Genomic DNA, 18,548 nt, shown 5'->3' with positions numbered 1-18,548 from the left:
ATGACACACACACACACTTAGAATAGGAAAGATGACCCAAATACATATTCTGTGTCCTTACATCATGACACATAGAAACAGTACTTGTATAGAAAAACTAAGGCCTCTCCTTTTCCTCTAGACTCTTTAGCAGTCACTGCATCGCTTTGGCACACTAAGATGACATATTCAAACAGCAATCTACATGCACACTCTGAAATAAGGAGGGATTCTTTTGAAGGAAAGCATAACTTGGACTTGTTTCCCAGGGCCTGTGAGTTAATTTACCTAGCTCAGCCGAAGCTGCACCACCTATAATCTGAGATTACCCCCAACTATGAAGACAGAGAAGAAGTGAGCCGCAGTGTTTGCTACTTAGCCCCACCCATACTGTCCACAAAGCAGGCGCATAAAGATCGACAAGCTCTCACGCAGGCACACCTACCTGTTCCACACCTCGATGGCCTTACCTTTAATACGCCTCTATCTTTCTTCGTAGTGATATCTTCTCCCTGCTCAGCCACAGTGGCTGCTGGGTCTTCTCCATTGTTACTCAAGCCCTCATCAGTAGTCATTGTCCTCTGTTAGTAGAAGACCTGCCAAAAGAAACACATTTCCTTCAGTGAAGGAATCACTTCTTAATACACCTGAAAAGTCCCTGAGAACTGACAGAGTTAAAGCACAGAACAACAAAAGCATCTGCTGTGGGTATGGATTGATGTCATCAGACAGGTAAATAAAACATCACCCACTTCTTCAATTTCCCGTCTAGCCATGGCCCTAGATTAAAGAGCAGTATAAGTCAGGTCTGCTGGTAATTATATTCCTTAAGAGGACTACACAGGGGGAAGCTGCCCCTCAGAACCATGAAACGTTCTTCTCCTCCTGCCATATTCTTGTAACAGAACTGAGACCTTCTCAGGGGCTCCGCCACTTTCCTCCACACAGCTCACTGGTCCAAGCCACCAGCTACACACATCTGATTACTCTCTCTTCTTCCTCTCACATGCCAGATCCACAAAGTCCATGCCAGTTGTTTGTCCATTTTACCCTTCCTTAGCTCTTCTCAACTGGATGGTGATATTTATGAGGCATGCCTGGTAGATAACGGGTCTTTTAGAACACAGGTTGTGTGCTTCTCATATTACAGTCTTTAGCAGGGGATGTAAACGGGAACTCTGAGGTTCTCCTTTTGCTCCTACTTCAGGTACTCTAAACCTTTACTCAGAGCAGTGTGCTCAGAAAAAAAACTTTACTTCACAGAGATCAACTGTCCTGAATTCAATCTGTAGACCAGGCTGGCCTCGAACTCACAGAGATCACCTGTCTGCCTCCTGAGTGCTGTCACTTGACCTTTTCTCATGCAAGGCCAACCTGTATATCAGTGATCAATAGGCCAAATGAAATACACTTGTCTACTGCTATAATCAACATTATACTGATCCTTGATTGAGCAGAGAAATCAAGAATTAATAACCATGCAAACTATTTTCTGAAACAGGTTCTTATGTAGCCCAGGCTGGCTTTGAACTGGACATTTCTCTTGCCTCAGTGTTCTGCGTACTGAGGTTAAGGAGATTACCAAAACCCAGCTAACCAGGAGTCACGTCTAAAGCTATTTCCATACTAGGGTAAGAACAGACTCCAGGCTCAGTCAAGTCACCTTCTGGGCCCTCTGTTTACATACAGTCAAAACCAAAAAACAACTTCCAGACTTGTAAAAAACTGCTTTCTGACAGGACTAATAAATAGGCACCTAAAATGTGAGTGTTTAAACTCATTTCCAAACAAGCTAAGTTTTCTTCAGGGTGAGCAGTTTGTTGTGTTGAAAGATTTTCAATAAGAGGAGCAGCACAATCCCAGGGCCAAGCCCCTGTGCTGGACTTTCTAGTACAGTTTATACCAGAATAAAAGGTCCACATGTTTGGCTCAGGGTAAGAGAAAGCCTAGAACAAGCTGTTCTCAAACAAACAACAAAAGTTAAGTACCTAGCTCAGCACAATGCTGGACCAGATAATAAGGGAAATTACACAGGGAGGCTGCCTCTCAGCTTCTACGACCCAGTGCTTGTGACACACCTATTTCTGATGCATGAGAGCTTATAGGAAGCACCTAAAGAGAAAAAAAAATTTTTTTTCAAATATCTGGAAGGAGTAGGTCATGTATCCTTGGGAAATGTTCTGTAGGTTTTCAGAGACACGTGGACCTCTAACAACAGAACATGACTGAAGCACTGGACACATTAAAGCCACTAGGTGAGAATTTCTTGAGAAGTATCTACCAGCACCACCCCACAATTCCCCACAGAAAAGGTGTGCTTCACATCATGCTAGCAGGCGGTGTGTAGCACGACTAAAGAATGAGTAGTGATCTCACACCAGGGAAAGAAGAACGGGGCAGCAGCAATGCTTTCTCAACACACACTGGCCCAAAGTCCCTACAAAAATAAATCTACAAGGAATCCAAGGTGCCCTGGCAGCTGGCCATGCCACGGTGTGGAGCTCTACTGAGCTCCTGGTTCTGAGCACACACATGCATCTGACCATACGTGCCACTGCGCCATGCAATGCTAAATGGCGCTGCTCGCGGCCCCTCAGCTCACACTGGAGGCTACTGTGGACTATGTACGAACTGCAGTGTTTTTGTTGCACATACAACAGTTTCTGCTCTTATGAAAACACCATGGTTTAAGGACACACAACAAGTACCTAATATTTTCCTGCTGCCATTTCTCAGCAGGTAATATCAAAACAAAGTCTATCTTTGGACTTAACCGTACTGGACAAACAAGCATATCCATTGGTTGGAATGCATATTTGTTTTCATCTTGAATAAATAGTAAAAAATATCTATACAGCAAAGATTGTTTTAAAATAAACTATGACCTATTATCAATAAATGTTCTCCTTGTATGTCTCTTTTATACACCACGTGTCTGGGATTGCTTAGGAATTTCTTGAGCAACAAGGAGTCATGCGTGGCAACATTTAAGAAACCAGATCTAGCCTGGGCGTGGTGATTGCCCCTTTAATCCCAGTACTCGAGAGGCGGAGGCAGGCGGATTTCTGAGGCCAGCCTAGTCACAGGAAAAGCCCTGTGTCAAAAACTCAAAGGGTGGGGAGGGGCTGATGGCCTTCTAATAGGTGCTCTGTGTCATAACCAAACCTCGTTACAGCAGCAAGTAGACAACCTGCCTCACGGCGCTGTAAGGGAAGGTGGACTTTGTGTGCTATTCTTCCAGAAATATGTAATGGGTAAGCTGGAGAGCTGGCTCCGTGGCTAAGAGCACCCAGAGGGCTGACATTTGGTTCCCAGCACCCTCATGGGGGCTCACGAGCATCCGTAACACAACTCCAGAAGATCTGACACCTTCTTCTGGCCTATGTATGGGGATGATATGCAGATGTCCATGCAGACAATGCAAAATTAATTTTTAAAAAAGAGAGAAAAAAAAGTTTTCTTCAGCCAGGCACATGCAGCATAAACTGCCTGCAATACCAGCACTCAGGAGGTGGAGGAGGATCAGGGGTGAGCTACCTTAGCTACCTTCCCTAAACACATATAAGCAAAACTATATGACCTCAGCAACCTATATTCAAACACACACACACACACACACACACACACACATCCATGTGTATGCATGCACACACGTAACAATTAACAAATAAGAAGGCACGAATTTGAGAAGGGGATATGGCAGAATTAAAGGAGAAATGATGTAAAAACAGTATTCATATATGAAAGTCTCAAAAGCAAAATACTTAAAAATAAAAGATGAAGAAAAGACATCTTGGCTTGCTATTCAAGTCTCAACTCCCTTCAACCCAGCTTGTCGCTTCTGTAAGTGCCACCTGGACAAAGGAGCTTGGTCACCTGAAGGGTGTGAGGATGCAAGTCTGAGAATCTCGAGACAGCACTGCTGAGTCCACATGAAGAGAAGTACTAGGGATTCGGAAAACCAGAAGACAACCTTTTCTGGTTTTTTTCTTCAGGCCGTTTCAAATCTTAAAAAGAAATCTTAAGGTTTCAAAGCTCTTTAAATCTTAAGGAATAAAGAAATAAATTAAGCTGGTCAGTGCAGTGGTCCTGCACACTTTCATCCCAGCACTCAGTAGACAAAGGAAGACAGATCTCTGTGAGTTCAAGTGCAGCCTGGTCTACAAAGCAAGGTCCAAGACAGCCAGGGCTATATACAGAGAAACTCTGTTTCAAAAACGAGAAAACAAACAAACAAACAAACAAACCCAAAAACCAATCAACCAAACAAAGAAAAAGCAAACAAACAAAAACCACAACACAACCCCTTCCCCTTAAAAAAAAAAAACAAAAAAAACAAAAAAAACAAAAACAAAAAACCTTAATTTTCTAAACATTTCCCTTGAATTTAATTTAGGTCACTAGAAGTATAGATTTTTGTAAGCAAATAGATAAAATAAGTAGACTTTTTGCTTTATAGTGTTATATTAAAAAGACAATTCTTAAAAACCTTTAAGACAAAGCTGGGCGGTGGTGGCGCATGTCTTTAATCCCAGCACTTGGGAGGCAGAGGCAGGTGGATTTCTGAATTCAAGGCCAGCCTGGTCTACAGAGTGAGTTCCAGGACAGCCAGGGCTAAACAGAGAAACCCTGTCTCGAAAAACAAAAAAAAAACAAAAAAACAAAAAAAACCCAAAAAACAAACAAACAAACCTTTAAGACAAACTAAGGAAATTTCAGTATTTTTCTAACAGAGTCTTGCTTATTCTGGCCTAAAGTCTGGCTTAGTTTACCTAAGACTATTATTAATTCATGATAAAGTTTACTGTACTGCACCAGCTTAAGGAGGGAAACTTCATCCCAGAGCTCCAGAAAGGGAACACCCAGTTCTTCTGTTATGGACATGCCAGATAGGCACTCACCCTCCAAAGTGCCAGCCAGCAGTCACCCGAGACACAACAGAGACACGAGAAGACACAGTGTTTCACCAACAGGTACTGACAACTTCAGGTAACAGGCTCTTATATGAGGAGCTACCCAGAGCTTTGAACACAGTCTGTACATATGACTGCTGCTGTTCTTACACCAGTGTCCCATCGGATCATGCCTGACTTCTTCGTTAGAAGCTCTGAGGAACCACAGCAAGCTCCACAGAAGAGAAAAGGCACAAGAAAGAAACATACCTAGGTCTCAGAACATAGGGCATGTTAAGTGGACCCCAATTTTGACATTTGGTTATAAGAATGGAGTGGAAAGTCCTCATTTAAACTTCCACCTCAGACCTCTCTCAGACATTCCAGCCTAGAGACAGTAACAGTTATTTACTGGCAGACAAGAAATACACTTTAAAAAAGAAAAAAAGAGCTAACTACACAGGTAGAGGAATCAACTGCACAGCTACATGAAATTACTCACAATGGTTATTCAGCTACTTTCCCCATAGAAAGGTCTGTCTTCTACATGGAGGTGGTGTTGGACACACACACTCTTTCTCTCTCTCCCTCTCCGTCTATCTCTCTCAAAAAAAAATATACATATACACCTTCATGCAGAAAATGACAAGATGTTTCATATCAACAGTGACCAGGTAAACAAAAAAAAAAAAACACTGTAAGAGATACCAGTTCCTAGCCATCAGAAAAGCGTGTTGGGATCCTACGGTATTCTCAGTGTCTGTCAGAGCACACGCTGAGCATGTGAGATCTCAGGGGCTTGCTGGCCAGTCAGTCTAGAGTTGGTGCAGGATTGGAGAGATGGATCAGAGAGTAGGTGTGCTTCTTACACATGCCTGAAAACTGGAGTTTGATCCCTGGATTCCACATGGAAGGAAAGAACTACATCCTAAAATGTATCCTCTGGCCTCTACACAAACACTGTGGCATATACATGCATACACACCAATCATAAATAAAATACCAAGAAATTTTAGAACACTGGATGTTGAGCCCTGGTCTGTACACAAGTGCACTCACATGCCAACACATACGCATGTATACAACACATGCACAGAGTCAAAGTCAGAATCAAAGTAGAATGAAGGTCACTAGGGGGTGTTTTAAGGTACAGAGTTTCTGTTTGGGGTGATGACAAAAATGACCAGTAATGGTTTCACAGTATTAGGAGGGAGAGTACTTCATGCCACTGAGGTACATTTAAATGTCTAAAGCAGTATACCTTATCATACATGCATGCATGTATACATTTATAAGAAGTGAAAAACAAAACAGAAACAGCTTGACTCGACAGATGCATCAGAGTGGCCAGCCAGCTGAGGGCAGCCAGCCAGCTGGAGCCACCTTCCCGAGTCCCTCCTCAGTCTTCCTCCCTTCCTCATTTCCAGTGTCCTTCCTCAGTCCTCAGCTGGACTTCTGGGAGTGATTCCATCAGCCTCTCAGCCAAAGGCTCTGAGATGTCCAGTAAGGAAGACAGTTTAAGATAGAGGCTCTGCCACCTTACAGCCTGAAACCATGCATTCTCTCTGGCAAAGCTAGCAGATCTACTTCACTCTGCCTGGGCTGTGAGGCGATGTGGCTCCGTCTGTCACACCGTTGCTGTCAGGGGTGACCTGCTGAGCTGGCTGGCAAGGGAACCAGCCTCCCTTTCCCTCACAGTTCCATGTACACCACAGCAGAGGTGAACATCACAGGACTGTTCTCCTAAGAAGGGGTAAAGTAGCTATGTTCCTTGACTAGAACTCCGAACACCTCACAGGACACGTTTGCTTTGCTGGGACAGTTTAACCAGATGAATTATTGTTGCATTTGTTTCCTGTTTTGTTTTGAGAAGGGTCTCTCTCTATGTAGCCTAGGCTGTTCTAGAACTCACAGAGATCCTCCTGCCTCTGCTTCCTGAGCACTAATTAAAGGAGTATGCCACCATTTTGGTCTGAATGATTAAGTAAGCAGGAGGCACAGGGTTGTATTACTAGCAAAACAAAAGAACCCCTAGAACATACTAGACTAGCCACTGTTAACACTATGCAGTGAAGGCGAGTCTGAAGAAAGCATCTGAACTCTTACTGTTTTACCCTGTCGGCTTCAAGCAGGTTCAAAGTCCTGAGCTTTCACTTCTCAAAGTCACACTACAGAAGTTGTTTTTGCAGTGTTGGGAACTGGCTGAAGGGACATGACAATCTCATGTCTAGTAAATCTGTAAAACTCCTAACAGTTCAGAAAACAATAACAAAAGGGTAGGTACGCATCACCGATTGTGAAAAGTCAGGAAGATTCCCAGAACTAGAAAGCAGACGAGATCAATGGGTCCAACAGAGAAGCAGACTGCCTTCCCGGTGTCAGCTGATGAGCCTCTCCGTGGCAGTGCCCTGACCGTGGAGTAGGGCATACCAAGTGCAGCACTGGGCTTGGGGTTCACTAGAGAACTCAGGGAGGCCAAGAGCAGGGCCTATGTTGGATCCCATAGACCAGTCAGGTTTCTCTCCCTCCTAGAGTGGCTGGCTCCTCGATATTCCCTATGGGAAGTACAAAAATATTCTTGCTTCTCGAAGTTACAGTAAGCAGAGAGGTGCCCACGTGTTACCTTCTTCCCTCAGCCCCAACATGTCTCCCACAGGTCTCACTCCACAGACACTCCAATAATCCTGCCCTCTGCCCCAAAGTCTGACTGAAGAGATGTCAGACCTGTGCTGTCTTAGCCTTCGGGTTTCTTACTACTTTTTCTAACGCTGTCAGTATTAGGATTATCCGTGGAACTTTTAAAATCTGTAGGTGCCCGACTCCAACCCAGAGGGGCCGGGCCGAGTCAGCCTCAGAGCACCAGGAGTCAGAGCACGCCACACAGTCTCCCAAGCAGCCAGATGTGGGTCTGTGTACATAGCCCTGGATGTCCTGGAACCCACTATGTAGAAGCCACCACTTCTCTCCTTTCCATCACTGTCCTTTTGCTCTATGTTGGGAGAGGTTTTCGTTGATGGAATTTCTATGTCATTATTTGGTCAGCAGCTATGACCAATATTTTTAGTATGTTATAGAGACCTTTTAAACATTAGCAATGTTTTTCACCATCTTTTAATATTTGAGTGCTCTCTTCCCTGAGCACTTTGGAATTCTGTGACTGCAACTGCAAACCTTTCTGCAGATACTACTTGGAGTAAGACAGGACATTTCTGAAGAATAAGTATTTGGCTAAAGGTTGTTTTGAAACGACAGACATGAAGTGCTGCTGAGTCTGTGTGTTCGCTACTGTCTTTCAGAGGCATTCGGCAAGGGGAGTGGGGGAGGAAGGCAGTGTGTCCTGAGTTTCAAAGTGAAGCAAGGAGGGATCAATAAAGACGCCAAGGTGACAGATGCAAAGTTTCATGTTTGCAGCAGGCTTTTAGAGGGGAACATGAAACGCTTTGGTAGAGGGAAGGAAAGGTTTAATTGTACAAAGAACCAGTCATCCTTAAATTCATAAAGGAAACAGCCAAGAGGGAATTTAAAGTTATGATTCAGAAAGGGAGGTGCACAGGTTTCCCCAGTAATTAAATATTCACAGGCTGCATACGGTAGAGCTAAATTAACAGTCTGGCTACATAATGTTTCTTTTAAAATTATGCTCTTATTTTATTTTGGTTTTTGTTTGTTTGTTTGATTTTGTTTTTCAAGACAGGGTTTCTCTGTGTAGCCCTGGCTGTTCTGGAACTCACTCTGTAGACCAGGCTGGCCTCGAACTCAGAAATCCGCCTGCCTCTGCCTCCCAAGTGCTGGGATTAAAGGCGTGCGCCACCACCGCCCAGCCCTATGCTCTTATTTAAAAAAAGTATTTTATTTTATATGCATGGGTGTTTTGCTTACCAAAACAATGGTGTATGCATACCAGATGCATGCCTGGTGCCTACAAAGGCCAGAGAAGGGTATAAGACCCTCTAAGAATGAAGTTACAGATAGTTGTGGGTGCTAGGAACTGAACCTGGATCCTTTGGAAGAGCAATCAGTGTTCTCAATGAGCAATCTCTAGCCCCAAATAAAAACATTTCCTCAAGTGAATCATCATGAAGTGTGCAAACATCTGGAAATGCACACTATAAAAATGTCACACAGTCGTGAAAGAGATGAGCTAAACCCATGCACAGTTGAAGATTATTTAGTCTCTAACATGAAAGACACTCAAACTACATAACTAGGAAAGCAATCTGTCAATGTTTACTCAGAAAGAACACCACTGCTTTCATTAAAGTGCACGGAGACGGTCACGGTCATTATGGTTGATACAGTGCATCCCTATGGTGTGCAGCGATGATCTGGTCCCCTAGACACTGAAGAGTTACGGATGAGAAGGCGTGGATCAGAATGTGTCATTACGACTGCAGCTGACACTGTTGGCAGGTGTCTAGGTTGCCGCTGATTACAACTGCACAGGCTGATGGCTAAAGGTCAAATGTCTGTTTTCATTACCATCTCCCCTCAGGATTAAGACGGCTACAAAGCCCATCTGCATGGAACAAGTGAAGTGTTACCCACTGCAGGCAAACAACCTTATACTACTGACAAGGAAACCAAACAAAAGCCAGAAAGCTGCCAACACCCCCTCCTCCCACACACACACATACATTTTTTTAAAAGACAGGTTCTGTGTACATAGCCCTGGATGTCCTGGAACCCACTATGTAGAGCAGGCTGGCCTCAAATTCACTAGACATCTGCCCACTTGAAAGGTATGTGTGCCATCACAGCAGGTACCAACACATCCTCTTAGAAAAGACAACAGCGGGCTGGAGAGATGGCTCAGTGCTTAAGAGCACTGACTGCTCTTCCAGAGGTCCTGAGTTCAATTCCCCCCAACCACATGGTGGCTCACAACCATCTGTAATGGATCTGATGCCCTCTTCTGGTGTGTGTCTGAAGGGATTGACAGTATATACACAATACACATACATAAAATAAATACATCTTTAAAAAAAAGAAAAAAAGACAATGGCATATGCAATGGCATATGCAGGACAATTTGTAACATGATTCTGTATTCCAAAACATCTGCAGAGATCCTCAGCAGGCCAAGCCCCACTCCACTGGGCAAGCCAGGTAAGAACCACTGGAGAACAAGATTGGCAACTACACAGAGAAACCCTATCTTAAAACCAAACCAAATCTGAATCACATTTGGTTTATTCATGGGGAAGGAGGGGACCATGCTACAGCACAGATGTGGCAGTCGGGACCGTTGCCAGCAGTCTGCTCTCCCTCCACCACACGGGCCCCGGGGATCACCGGCAGAGCTTTCTTGCTGGCCTAATTCAGCATCAGCAGTGCCTTCCAAAGACCAAGGGAACTCTAGCTGGGACATGTGGAGCAAGAGGTGCTCTCAAAATATACAGGGAGAAAAGTCTTGGTAACAATCATATATATAGAATTTAATGGTAATTAAGATAAAAATATTGTCCTAACTGCTCCTAAGCAAATCAGACTAGTTCTCGAACCTCTTGGTTTTGGTGCTGGTGACTGAACGCACGGCCTGTGCTTACTAGCAGAGGACCTGGATTCAAGCCCAAGCACCCATGGCAGCTCATGGATCTGTAACTCCAGGTCTAGGGGATCCTTTGACTTTCCTGGCCCTCTCTGGCCTCAGGTATGCCCTTGGTTTACATGCAGAAGAAACATCCATTCACATAAAATTATAAAACCCCACTTATTTACTTATTTTAGTTTCTCAAAAAAATTTTTTTTGAGATTTTGAGGCCCTGAGTTTGAATTCTTGGAGGGGGAGAATTCAATAAGCAACTGTGCTGTGTCAGGCACTGTTCTAGAAAATGTGTCTTCATAAAATGCACACTTGGGCTGGAGAGATGGCTCAGCGGTTAAGAGCACTGACTGCTTTTCCAGAGGTCCTGAGTTCAATTCCCAGCAACCACATGGTGGCTCACAACCATCTGTAATGGGATCCGATGCCCTCTTCTCGTGTGTCTGAAGACAGCTGCAGTGTACTCACATACAATAAGTAAATAAATCTTTAAAAAAAAATAAAATAAAATGTACACTTGGTAAGGGCAGAGACAGCATGAATGAATCCATAACCATATTTGGACCATATTGTTGTTTGGTTTTGTTTTTTGAGACAAGGTCTCACTATGTAGTCCTGGATGTCATAGAACTTGCTAAGTTAACCTCAAGTTCCGAGAGTAGCCTGCCTCTGCCTTCCAAATGCTGGGATTAAAAGAATGTGCTACCACACTGGCTCCATGTTTTTAATCTTAAGAGGAAAAAAAAAATCAAATTTCTACTTGGTACCAGAGCAGTATATTATTAACCTAAGGTGACTCATTAACACCTAATAATTTAGTTCCAAGTCTGCACTGGTTTCTAAGAACAGACTGACAGAAGCCAGTAAATACCCCACAGTGTAGGAATGTGTGGCCTTCTTTAAAACCTCCACTCCTTAAGGACAGTACTCGATACGGGGGTTGGGGCGGGGGGTGGCCTGTGATTTTCAAAAGCAGTCAGAACAAAGACAGTAAAATACCAGGCAGAATACAGAATCAGGGCTAAGGTTCACTGACACAGAGATTACTTCTCTAAATTAAATATGAAAAAAACTCTGCTGTACACATTCCTAACCTTAAAATTAAAAACAAGATTTGCTTCTCCTCAGGAGTGGTAACTAAACCCCTGGGCATAGTTAAATAAGCATGTAGCTCTAAGGCGCACTGGAAGCACATCTGTGTGTACACAGCACACGTGTGTACACAGCACACAGCAAACCTTCTAACTACTTCCTAACTAGTTTAACAGCCAAGAGTCAAGAACAGAGGAGCAGGACCGCATCTCACCACACACATTCACCAGCAACTGAAGGAAGACAGTGAGTCGGAGGTGGGGAAAGAGCCTCGAGCCATGGTTTTATGTACTATCATTTCCCTGGGCTGCAGCACTGTCTGCTCCAACAAGGACCCGGGTTTGATTCCCAGCACCAACACACCAGCTCACAATCATCCGTAATTACAGTTCTGGGTTATCTGACATCATTTTCTGGCCTCTGCAGGAACTGCACACATGTGGAGCTCAGACATACATGCAGCAAGACATACATACACATAACATACAACTGTCTCATTAAAACACTTCAGTGTATATCAAGCAGATGTTAAAAACAAAGCTGCCTCGTGTTTCTTACAGAACCCTTGTTCAGGAACAGCACTCTGTGACAAGGTGAAGACGAAAAGAAGGAGTTCCTTAGAGCATAAAAAGCACACTAATGAGTGCTTCCTGAGTTATCTCTAAAAATAAAATTCCCCATACTTTAAAGATAAATTACAGCAAAATTTAATATGTATCATCTGTTTGGAGTTTGTATACCTTTTTAATTTCTGGAGATTTGAAGGGTTGTGAGTGCATGGAATAAATCAATTTTTAAAAGAATAGCATTTTGGGTCTGTGAGCGAGCTTCCTCACGTGAAAAGAGCGAAGGCCTTGGTCACCTTGAATGCCCATTCTGAAGGCAGGAGGCTGAGCAGCCAGAAGGCACGGTCCCTCAGCTGCAGGCACCAACATCAAATTTCTCCTGCTATAAATTGCAAGGGTTTAGACTAAAGCCACACTCTGGCTGTAAGACTTTATATTTAGAATACCTTAATGAATAAATCTATGTTTCTATGGAAAGTCAGATTTGAAAGCTGGAAAGAGAAAATTTCTCAAGGAATAAAAAGTTATTTTAGGACTTCCTTTTCCGAGCATCCGCCAAGATGGCTGAAGTGGACCAGAAGAAGAAGCGTACCTTCCAAAAGTTCACCTATCGTAGCATGGACCTCGACCAGCTGCTGGACATGTCCTATGAGCAGCTGATGCAGTTGCACAGTACCCGCCAGAGAAGGCGCCTGAACCACGTCCTGTGGCGGAAGCAGCACTCCCTGTTCAAGCACTTGAGAAAGGCCAAGAAGGAGGCACCGCCCATGGAGAACCCTGAGGTGGTGAAGACCCACCTGAGGGACATTCTGCCTGAGATGGTCGACAGCATGGTGGGCATGTACAACGGCAAGACCTTCAACCAGGTGGAGATCAAACCAGAGATGATCGGACACTACCTGGGTGAGTTCTCCATCACCTACTAGCCCGCGAAGCACGGCCGGCCCAGTATTGGTGCCACCCACTCCTCCCAGTTCATCCCCCTCAAGTAGCCAAGGCCAATAAAGACTGGTGTTTTTTGAAAAAAAAAAAAAGTTATTTTAGGATTATAGAGCTTGCCTTTCCATTCTAGACCTCTGGACAAAAAAATTACTTGTGAGCTGCCTTAGTCAGGGCCCTGGTTTTCTGTAGCTGCTGTAACATGTGACTACAGACTCTCGGGCTGACACCATGTACATTTATAACCCTGCAGCTCTGAAGGTGAGGTGTGGAGAAGTGGCAGGGCCAGCAGGGTGTATTCTGCGTGTGGACAGGGAGGGAGCTGCTCCTTGGCCTTCTCCAGGTGTCGCCCACAGGGTCTCCACAGCATTGGAGGGGGTTCCCTCTTTCCATCCTCCAATGCTGCATGTCTCTGTTCTTTCCTAAATTTATTTTCACTGTTATTCATTTGTGTATTCCTGTGTGCATGCCTGTGGAGGCCGGAAGTGCACGGCAGGTATCTTCCTAAGTTGTTCTCCATCTTATTTTTTTTAATTTATTTATTTATGTATTTGAAAACACCATTGCTCTCTTCAGACACACCAGAAGAGGGCATCTGATTCCATTACAGATGATTGTGAGTCACCACGTGGTTGCTGGGAATTGAACTCAGGACCTCTGGAAGAGCAGTCAGAGCTCTTAACCACTGAGCCATCTCTCCAGCCCGCCATCTCATTTCTTATGACATTGTCTCACTGAATCTACACTGGGAAGATTTATTTAGATTATTTATTTATTAGATTTTTTTTTTACACGAAGCCCAGAAACCTTCATTTCTGCCTTCCCAGACTCACAGCACCACAAGTGGCTTTTCCTGGGAGTGCTGAGGGTCTGAGTTCAGGTCCTGGTTCTTGTATAACAAGCACCTTAGCAACTAAGCCAAATGTTGCCTCTTTCATCCTTCCTTTGTGGGCATGGCCTCTTCCTTTTAGGAGACAAAGCAGGCTCGGCTGGACTAGAGGATGAGCCCACCCCCATTCAGTCCTCAGCTTTACTCTCACCCAGTGTGCCCTTTATCAACCTAACATTTCTCTGAAAACGTGTTCCGCATGTGAGAACACATTGGGGTGCGTACTTGATTTGCCCTCCTCCTCCTCCCCCACCTCCAATAGCATTTCTCTGTATAACCCTGAACTCACTTTGTAGACCAGGCTGGTCTTGAACTCACAGAGACGCACCCAAGTACTGGAAATCAAAGGTGTGTGCACTACACCCAGGTACCTGGTCTTTCAGCTCTATAACACATTAAAACTGCAAGAAAACAGTACACACAGGGCACTCCCTTTTTCCTAGAGAATCACTGACAAGTTCTCTCTAAGATGACACTAGGCTTTGAAAATGTAAGCAGCACACTATGCATGCTGAAGAAGGTGCAGGCATCATGTTCCTTAGCAGACAGTGTAAGGACTGCACAGTAACTTGCACAGAGAACAACCTTCACACACTCTAGCATACAACATGTAAGTATGTGTGCTCTCCCCATCCCCATAAAGCTGCCACTGTTGGTATCATGCTTGAACTCAGTGACATCACATCTAGGCAACTGAGGCGATCAAGGCAACCCTACATTGTTGCCAAGGCAACCGCTATACACTCCCAGAATCCACCTGGCTACCTCACCTTTACCTGGGAAAAGAGCTACGTCACCATCCATATAAATAAGGCAGAACCCCAGATCTTGCTCTCCCGCCTCCCCTCCCCCCCCATCTTCTTCTGCGTCTCTCCTCACCTTTGCCCTCTGCCCTAATAAACACCCTCCCTCGTGGAACCATTTGGTCTGGTGTGATCTGTTCTAAGCTGCACGCCAAAATCTTACAACCACTACACTCCAGATAATAAACGCGTCGACCACAAAATTCTCTTTATGTTCACTTATAATTCTTTCTTTCCCAGCTCAGGACTCCAGGCAGTCTCTGATCTGCTTGCTGTGTGGCTCAGGCTGCCTGCTCTCAAGCTCCAATGACTCTCCTGTCTTGTCTCTTAATGCTGGGATGACAGGAGTGTCACACCTAGTCCCACTGTTTTCCTTTTAACTCACTTTACTTCACAAAAACTTGTTGCATCCAAAGTTACAAAGATTTTCTTCCAAACATTCCATACATTTGTATTTTACAGTTAGTTCTGTAATCAACTGGCTTTACTTTTTGTAGGGGCTGTGAGAGTCTTTGTGCTCACAGATGCAGCAGAGGAACCCAGAATGTCAAGTTGTTGTTAAGGGTTGTTCCTCCAAGGGAAGGAATGCAAGACCCAGTTTCTACCCAGAAGGCTGGAGTGCAGGAGCTTGATGATCTCTGTCTGTCTGTGGGGACTGTTAGCACTTGAGGATGCTCTCAGAAACTTGCGTTCTCAGTCAGTCTAGAGACCCTCCCTTTATGGAAGGTGGCACATGCACTTTTTACAGAGGTCCATGAAGTTGCACCTGATCAGTATTAGCTTGTTCCTCAGAGACCTGATCATGCTTTGTTATCCACACGGGACTGAGTTAATCACCATACGAGTAATGTTCACCAGATCGTGCTAGGCTTAAATAAGCCTAAAATAAACCTCTCGGAGTCAGACTCCCGAGATCTGAACCAGTGCTTGCTCCTGCGCCATCTTGCACTGAAGTGCCTGCCTCCCGAGGCTCTTTCCTCTTCTCTGCCCTCTGCTGGTGGAATTCGTCCTCAAGGGTTAAAAAAAAATCTAGCGCTGTTTGGCAACCAGGTATTTATTACTCATATCTCACAGTTTAGACGATAAAAGTCTGACCATGTGTGGTTGATATTTTTCTAATACAACTGTTGTCCCTGCTTACAAGGGTAAACCACCTCAGATGTCTTTAATAATTTGTTATACATCTCCTTTCTAGGACTCTCCACACAACTAAACTTATTGGCAGTGTCAACACTGGAGGCAGAGGCAGGCAGATCTCTGTAAGTTCCAAGCCTGGACTGCAGTGAGGTCCAAGACAGCCAAGGAACCAGAGAAATCCTGTCTCAAAAAAAGCAAGACAAAAACAAACAAAAAACTAAAAACAAAAAATTGAGAATGGTCTTGTTTATTAGCAACAATACTTTAGTGAATCTTGCACCTTATGAGATATTAATTACGTTCCTGGAGTCCCCTAGAAACCACAGGGGAAGCTACCGGATTAAGATGATGACACCAAATACTTAAGCAACAAATTTTCAAAGTAAAAGGGGGTGTCTACCCCCCTTAAAGCTCCACACAGCAGTATACATAGCATAAAACACAGATTATGTTTTTAAGTACAAAGACCAATTTGCTCTACAACTTTTGTTTGTGAAAAGTTAATCTTTTTCTCTACTAAAAGATTTTAAGGGCTTACTTATCATTTTACGTGCAGTAGTATTTTGCTTAACTGTATGTCTGTACACTGTGTCTACAGGTTTGTATCGGACCCCAAGACTAGAATTACGGACAGTTAAAACCACCATGTGGGCCGGGCGGTGGTGGCGCACGCCTTTAATCCCAGCACTTGGGAGGCAGAGGCAGGCGGATTTCTGAGTTCGAGGCCAGCCTGGTCTACAGAGTGAGTTCCAGGACAGCCAGGGCTATACAGAGAAACCCTGTATCGAAAAAACAAAAAACAAAAAACAAAACAAAACAAAAAAAACACCATGTGGGCTATGTTCCCCCTACCCCTCCTCTTCCTCCTCTTCTTCCTCCTCTTCCTCTTCCTACTCTTCTTCTTCTTCCTCTTCCTCCTCTTTTTGCTTTTTGAGACAGGGTTTCTCTGTATAGCCCTAGCTGTCCCGTGAAACTCACTCCGTAGACCAGGCTGGCTTCAAACTCAGAGATCCGCCCGCCTCTGCCTCCCGAGTGCTGGAATTAAAGGTGTGTGCCACCAGAGTCTAGTGGACTGTGTCCTTAAGGGTTATTATTTCTACTTTGTTTGGCAATCTATTCAAGTTTGACATAATGGTAATGTTGGCATCACACGCTGAGTTGAGAAATATTCTGTCAGTTACCCATGTTCCACATATGCAGCACTTCTTAGGATAGTCACTGCTTCTTAAGTAAGCTTGGGCCTCTTGAGTCACTGTCCTCTTATTTGTGTAAAGGAACTCATAGTATAATCTATCTTCTTTTAAATGTGTGCTCTATGTCTTTGTTACTTCCACTACAATTAGAAATGTGTGTCCTCTCCCCTCCTGCTCACTCAGGCTAGAGGTTCCTAGACCACATTGCTGTTTTCTAAGTGACAGCTTTTTACTTCATTGGCTTGTGCTACTATTTTCCTGTGTTGTCTGTTTGTTTGTTTTTCCTGGTTGAAGCTATTATCTCTGAACTATTTCTTCTGTTTACTTTAGCTTTTGTTTCCCACTCTCTAGTTTCTTAAAGAGTCAGGTACAGATACTGTTTTATCACCTACACTTTTGGATTTTTCCTTTGGGTATTTCTAAAACTATAAGCCACACATTTGGATGACTTAGTTATTAAAATTATTTTCTAAATTCAAGAATTTTACTAACCTCTGATTTTCTTGAAAGTGTGTTTATGATTTTTCCAGGTATCTTTCACTAATTTTTTTGTTTTTGGAGACAGAGCCTCACTTTATAATTCTGGCTGGCTTAGAACTGGCTATGTAGATCAGGCTGGCCTCAAACTCACAGATCTGCTTGCCTCTTGCCTCTCAAGGTACTGGTTTAAAGGTGTACACCACTATACCCAGTGTTTTTGGTTTTTTTCCATTTTATACATATGGGTGTTTTGCCTGCATGTATATCTGTGTATCACATGTGTACCTAGTGCTCCCAGGGGCTGGAAGATATCCTGGAACTGGAATTACAGATGGTTATGAGCCACCTCACCAACCCCCAGCATTGATTTTTTTATTTTTTACTTTTGTTTTCTTGAGACAGGGTCTCACTATCTAGATCTGAATGTCCTGGAACTCACTATATAGACCAAGTCTGGAAACTCACTGATCTGTCTGCCTCTGTCTCCCAAGTGCTAGGATTAAAGGCATGTGCCACCATGCTCAGACCCAGTATTCATTTTTAATTGCTTTTGGTCAGAATAAATATTTGAGTATTAAGTCACTCAAATCTTTGACACTATCTTAAACTAAAATTATTGCCTCTTTTAGTCAGTATCTCCTGTGAAACTTAAAGTGTATTTGGCTTACAATGAATAGATATCATGTAACTGTCAATTCAGGAAGAGGTTGGCCGACAGTGTTAAGTTTTGTAAACCGCTTCTGCTGCTGTACTCAACCTGGAGGAGCAGGGAGGTAATCTACCGTTCTATCAGCTAAGAAGAAAAAGATGATAACTGAAGACCCCATTCTCCAGCTTATCAGATTCTGATTCATGTATTCTGAAGTTCTACTTACAGGTACATAAATATTTCAAATAAATACTTAGGGCTGATGACCCCTTGAATATGAGGTCTTTACTCTTGATGATCCTTTTTGCTTTTCTACATTTATGTCCAAGTATTTATGTGCATGTAAGTGTTGGCAGAAGCCAAAAGAGATCATCAGATCCCCTGTAG

The 18,548-nt window shown here is 43.7% G+C and overlaps 1 protein-coding gene and 1 pseudogene across 1 annotated transcript in view; one reads left to right on the top strand and one right to left on the bottom strand.

Annotated features, from left to right (window-relative positions):
• Fkbp5 (FKBP prolyl isomerase 5) overlaps positions 1 to 18,548 on the bottom strand; it is a 103,774-nt gene that overhangs the window by 35,456 nt on the left and 49,770 nt on the right. The window contains exon 2 of the mRNA XM_028777037.1: positions 450 to 575. Coding sequence (XP_028632870.1) covers positions 450 to 554 — 105 coding nt within the window. The 5' untranslated portion in view covers positions 555 to 575. The remainder of the gene's footprint in view (positions 1 to 449; positions 576 to 18,548) is intronic.
• LOC114629049 lies at positions 12,632 to 12,997 on the top strand (annotated as a pseudogene).

This window comes from Grammomys surdaster, unplaced genomic scaffold (assembly GCF_004785775.1).
Source record: "Grammomys surdaster isolate TR1022 unplaced genomic scaffold, NIH_TR_1.0 277, whole genome shotgun sequence".
NCBI classification, from domain to species: Eukaryota; Metazoa; Chordata; class Mammalia; order Rodentia; family Muridae; genus Grammomys; species Grammomys surdaster.
The sequence above is the reverse complement of the archived record's forward strand: the minus strand, read 5'-3'. Positions and strand labels throughout refer to the sequence as shown.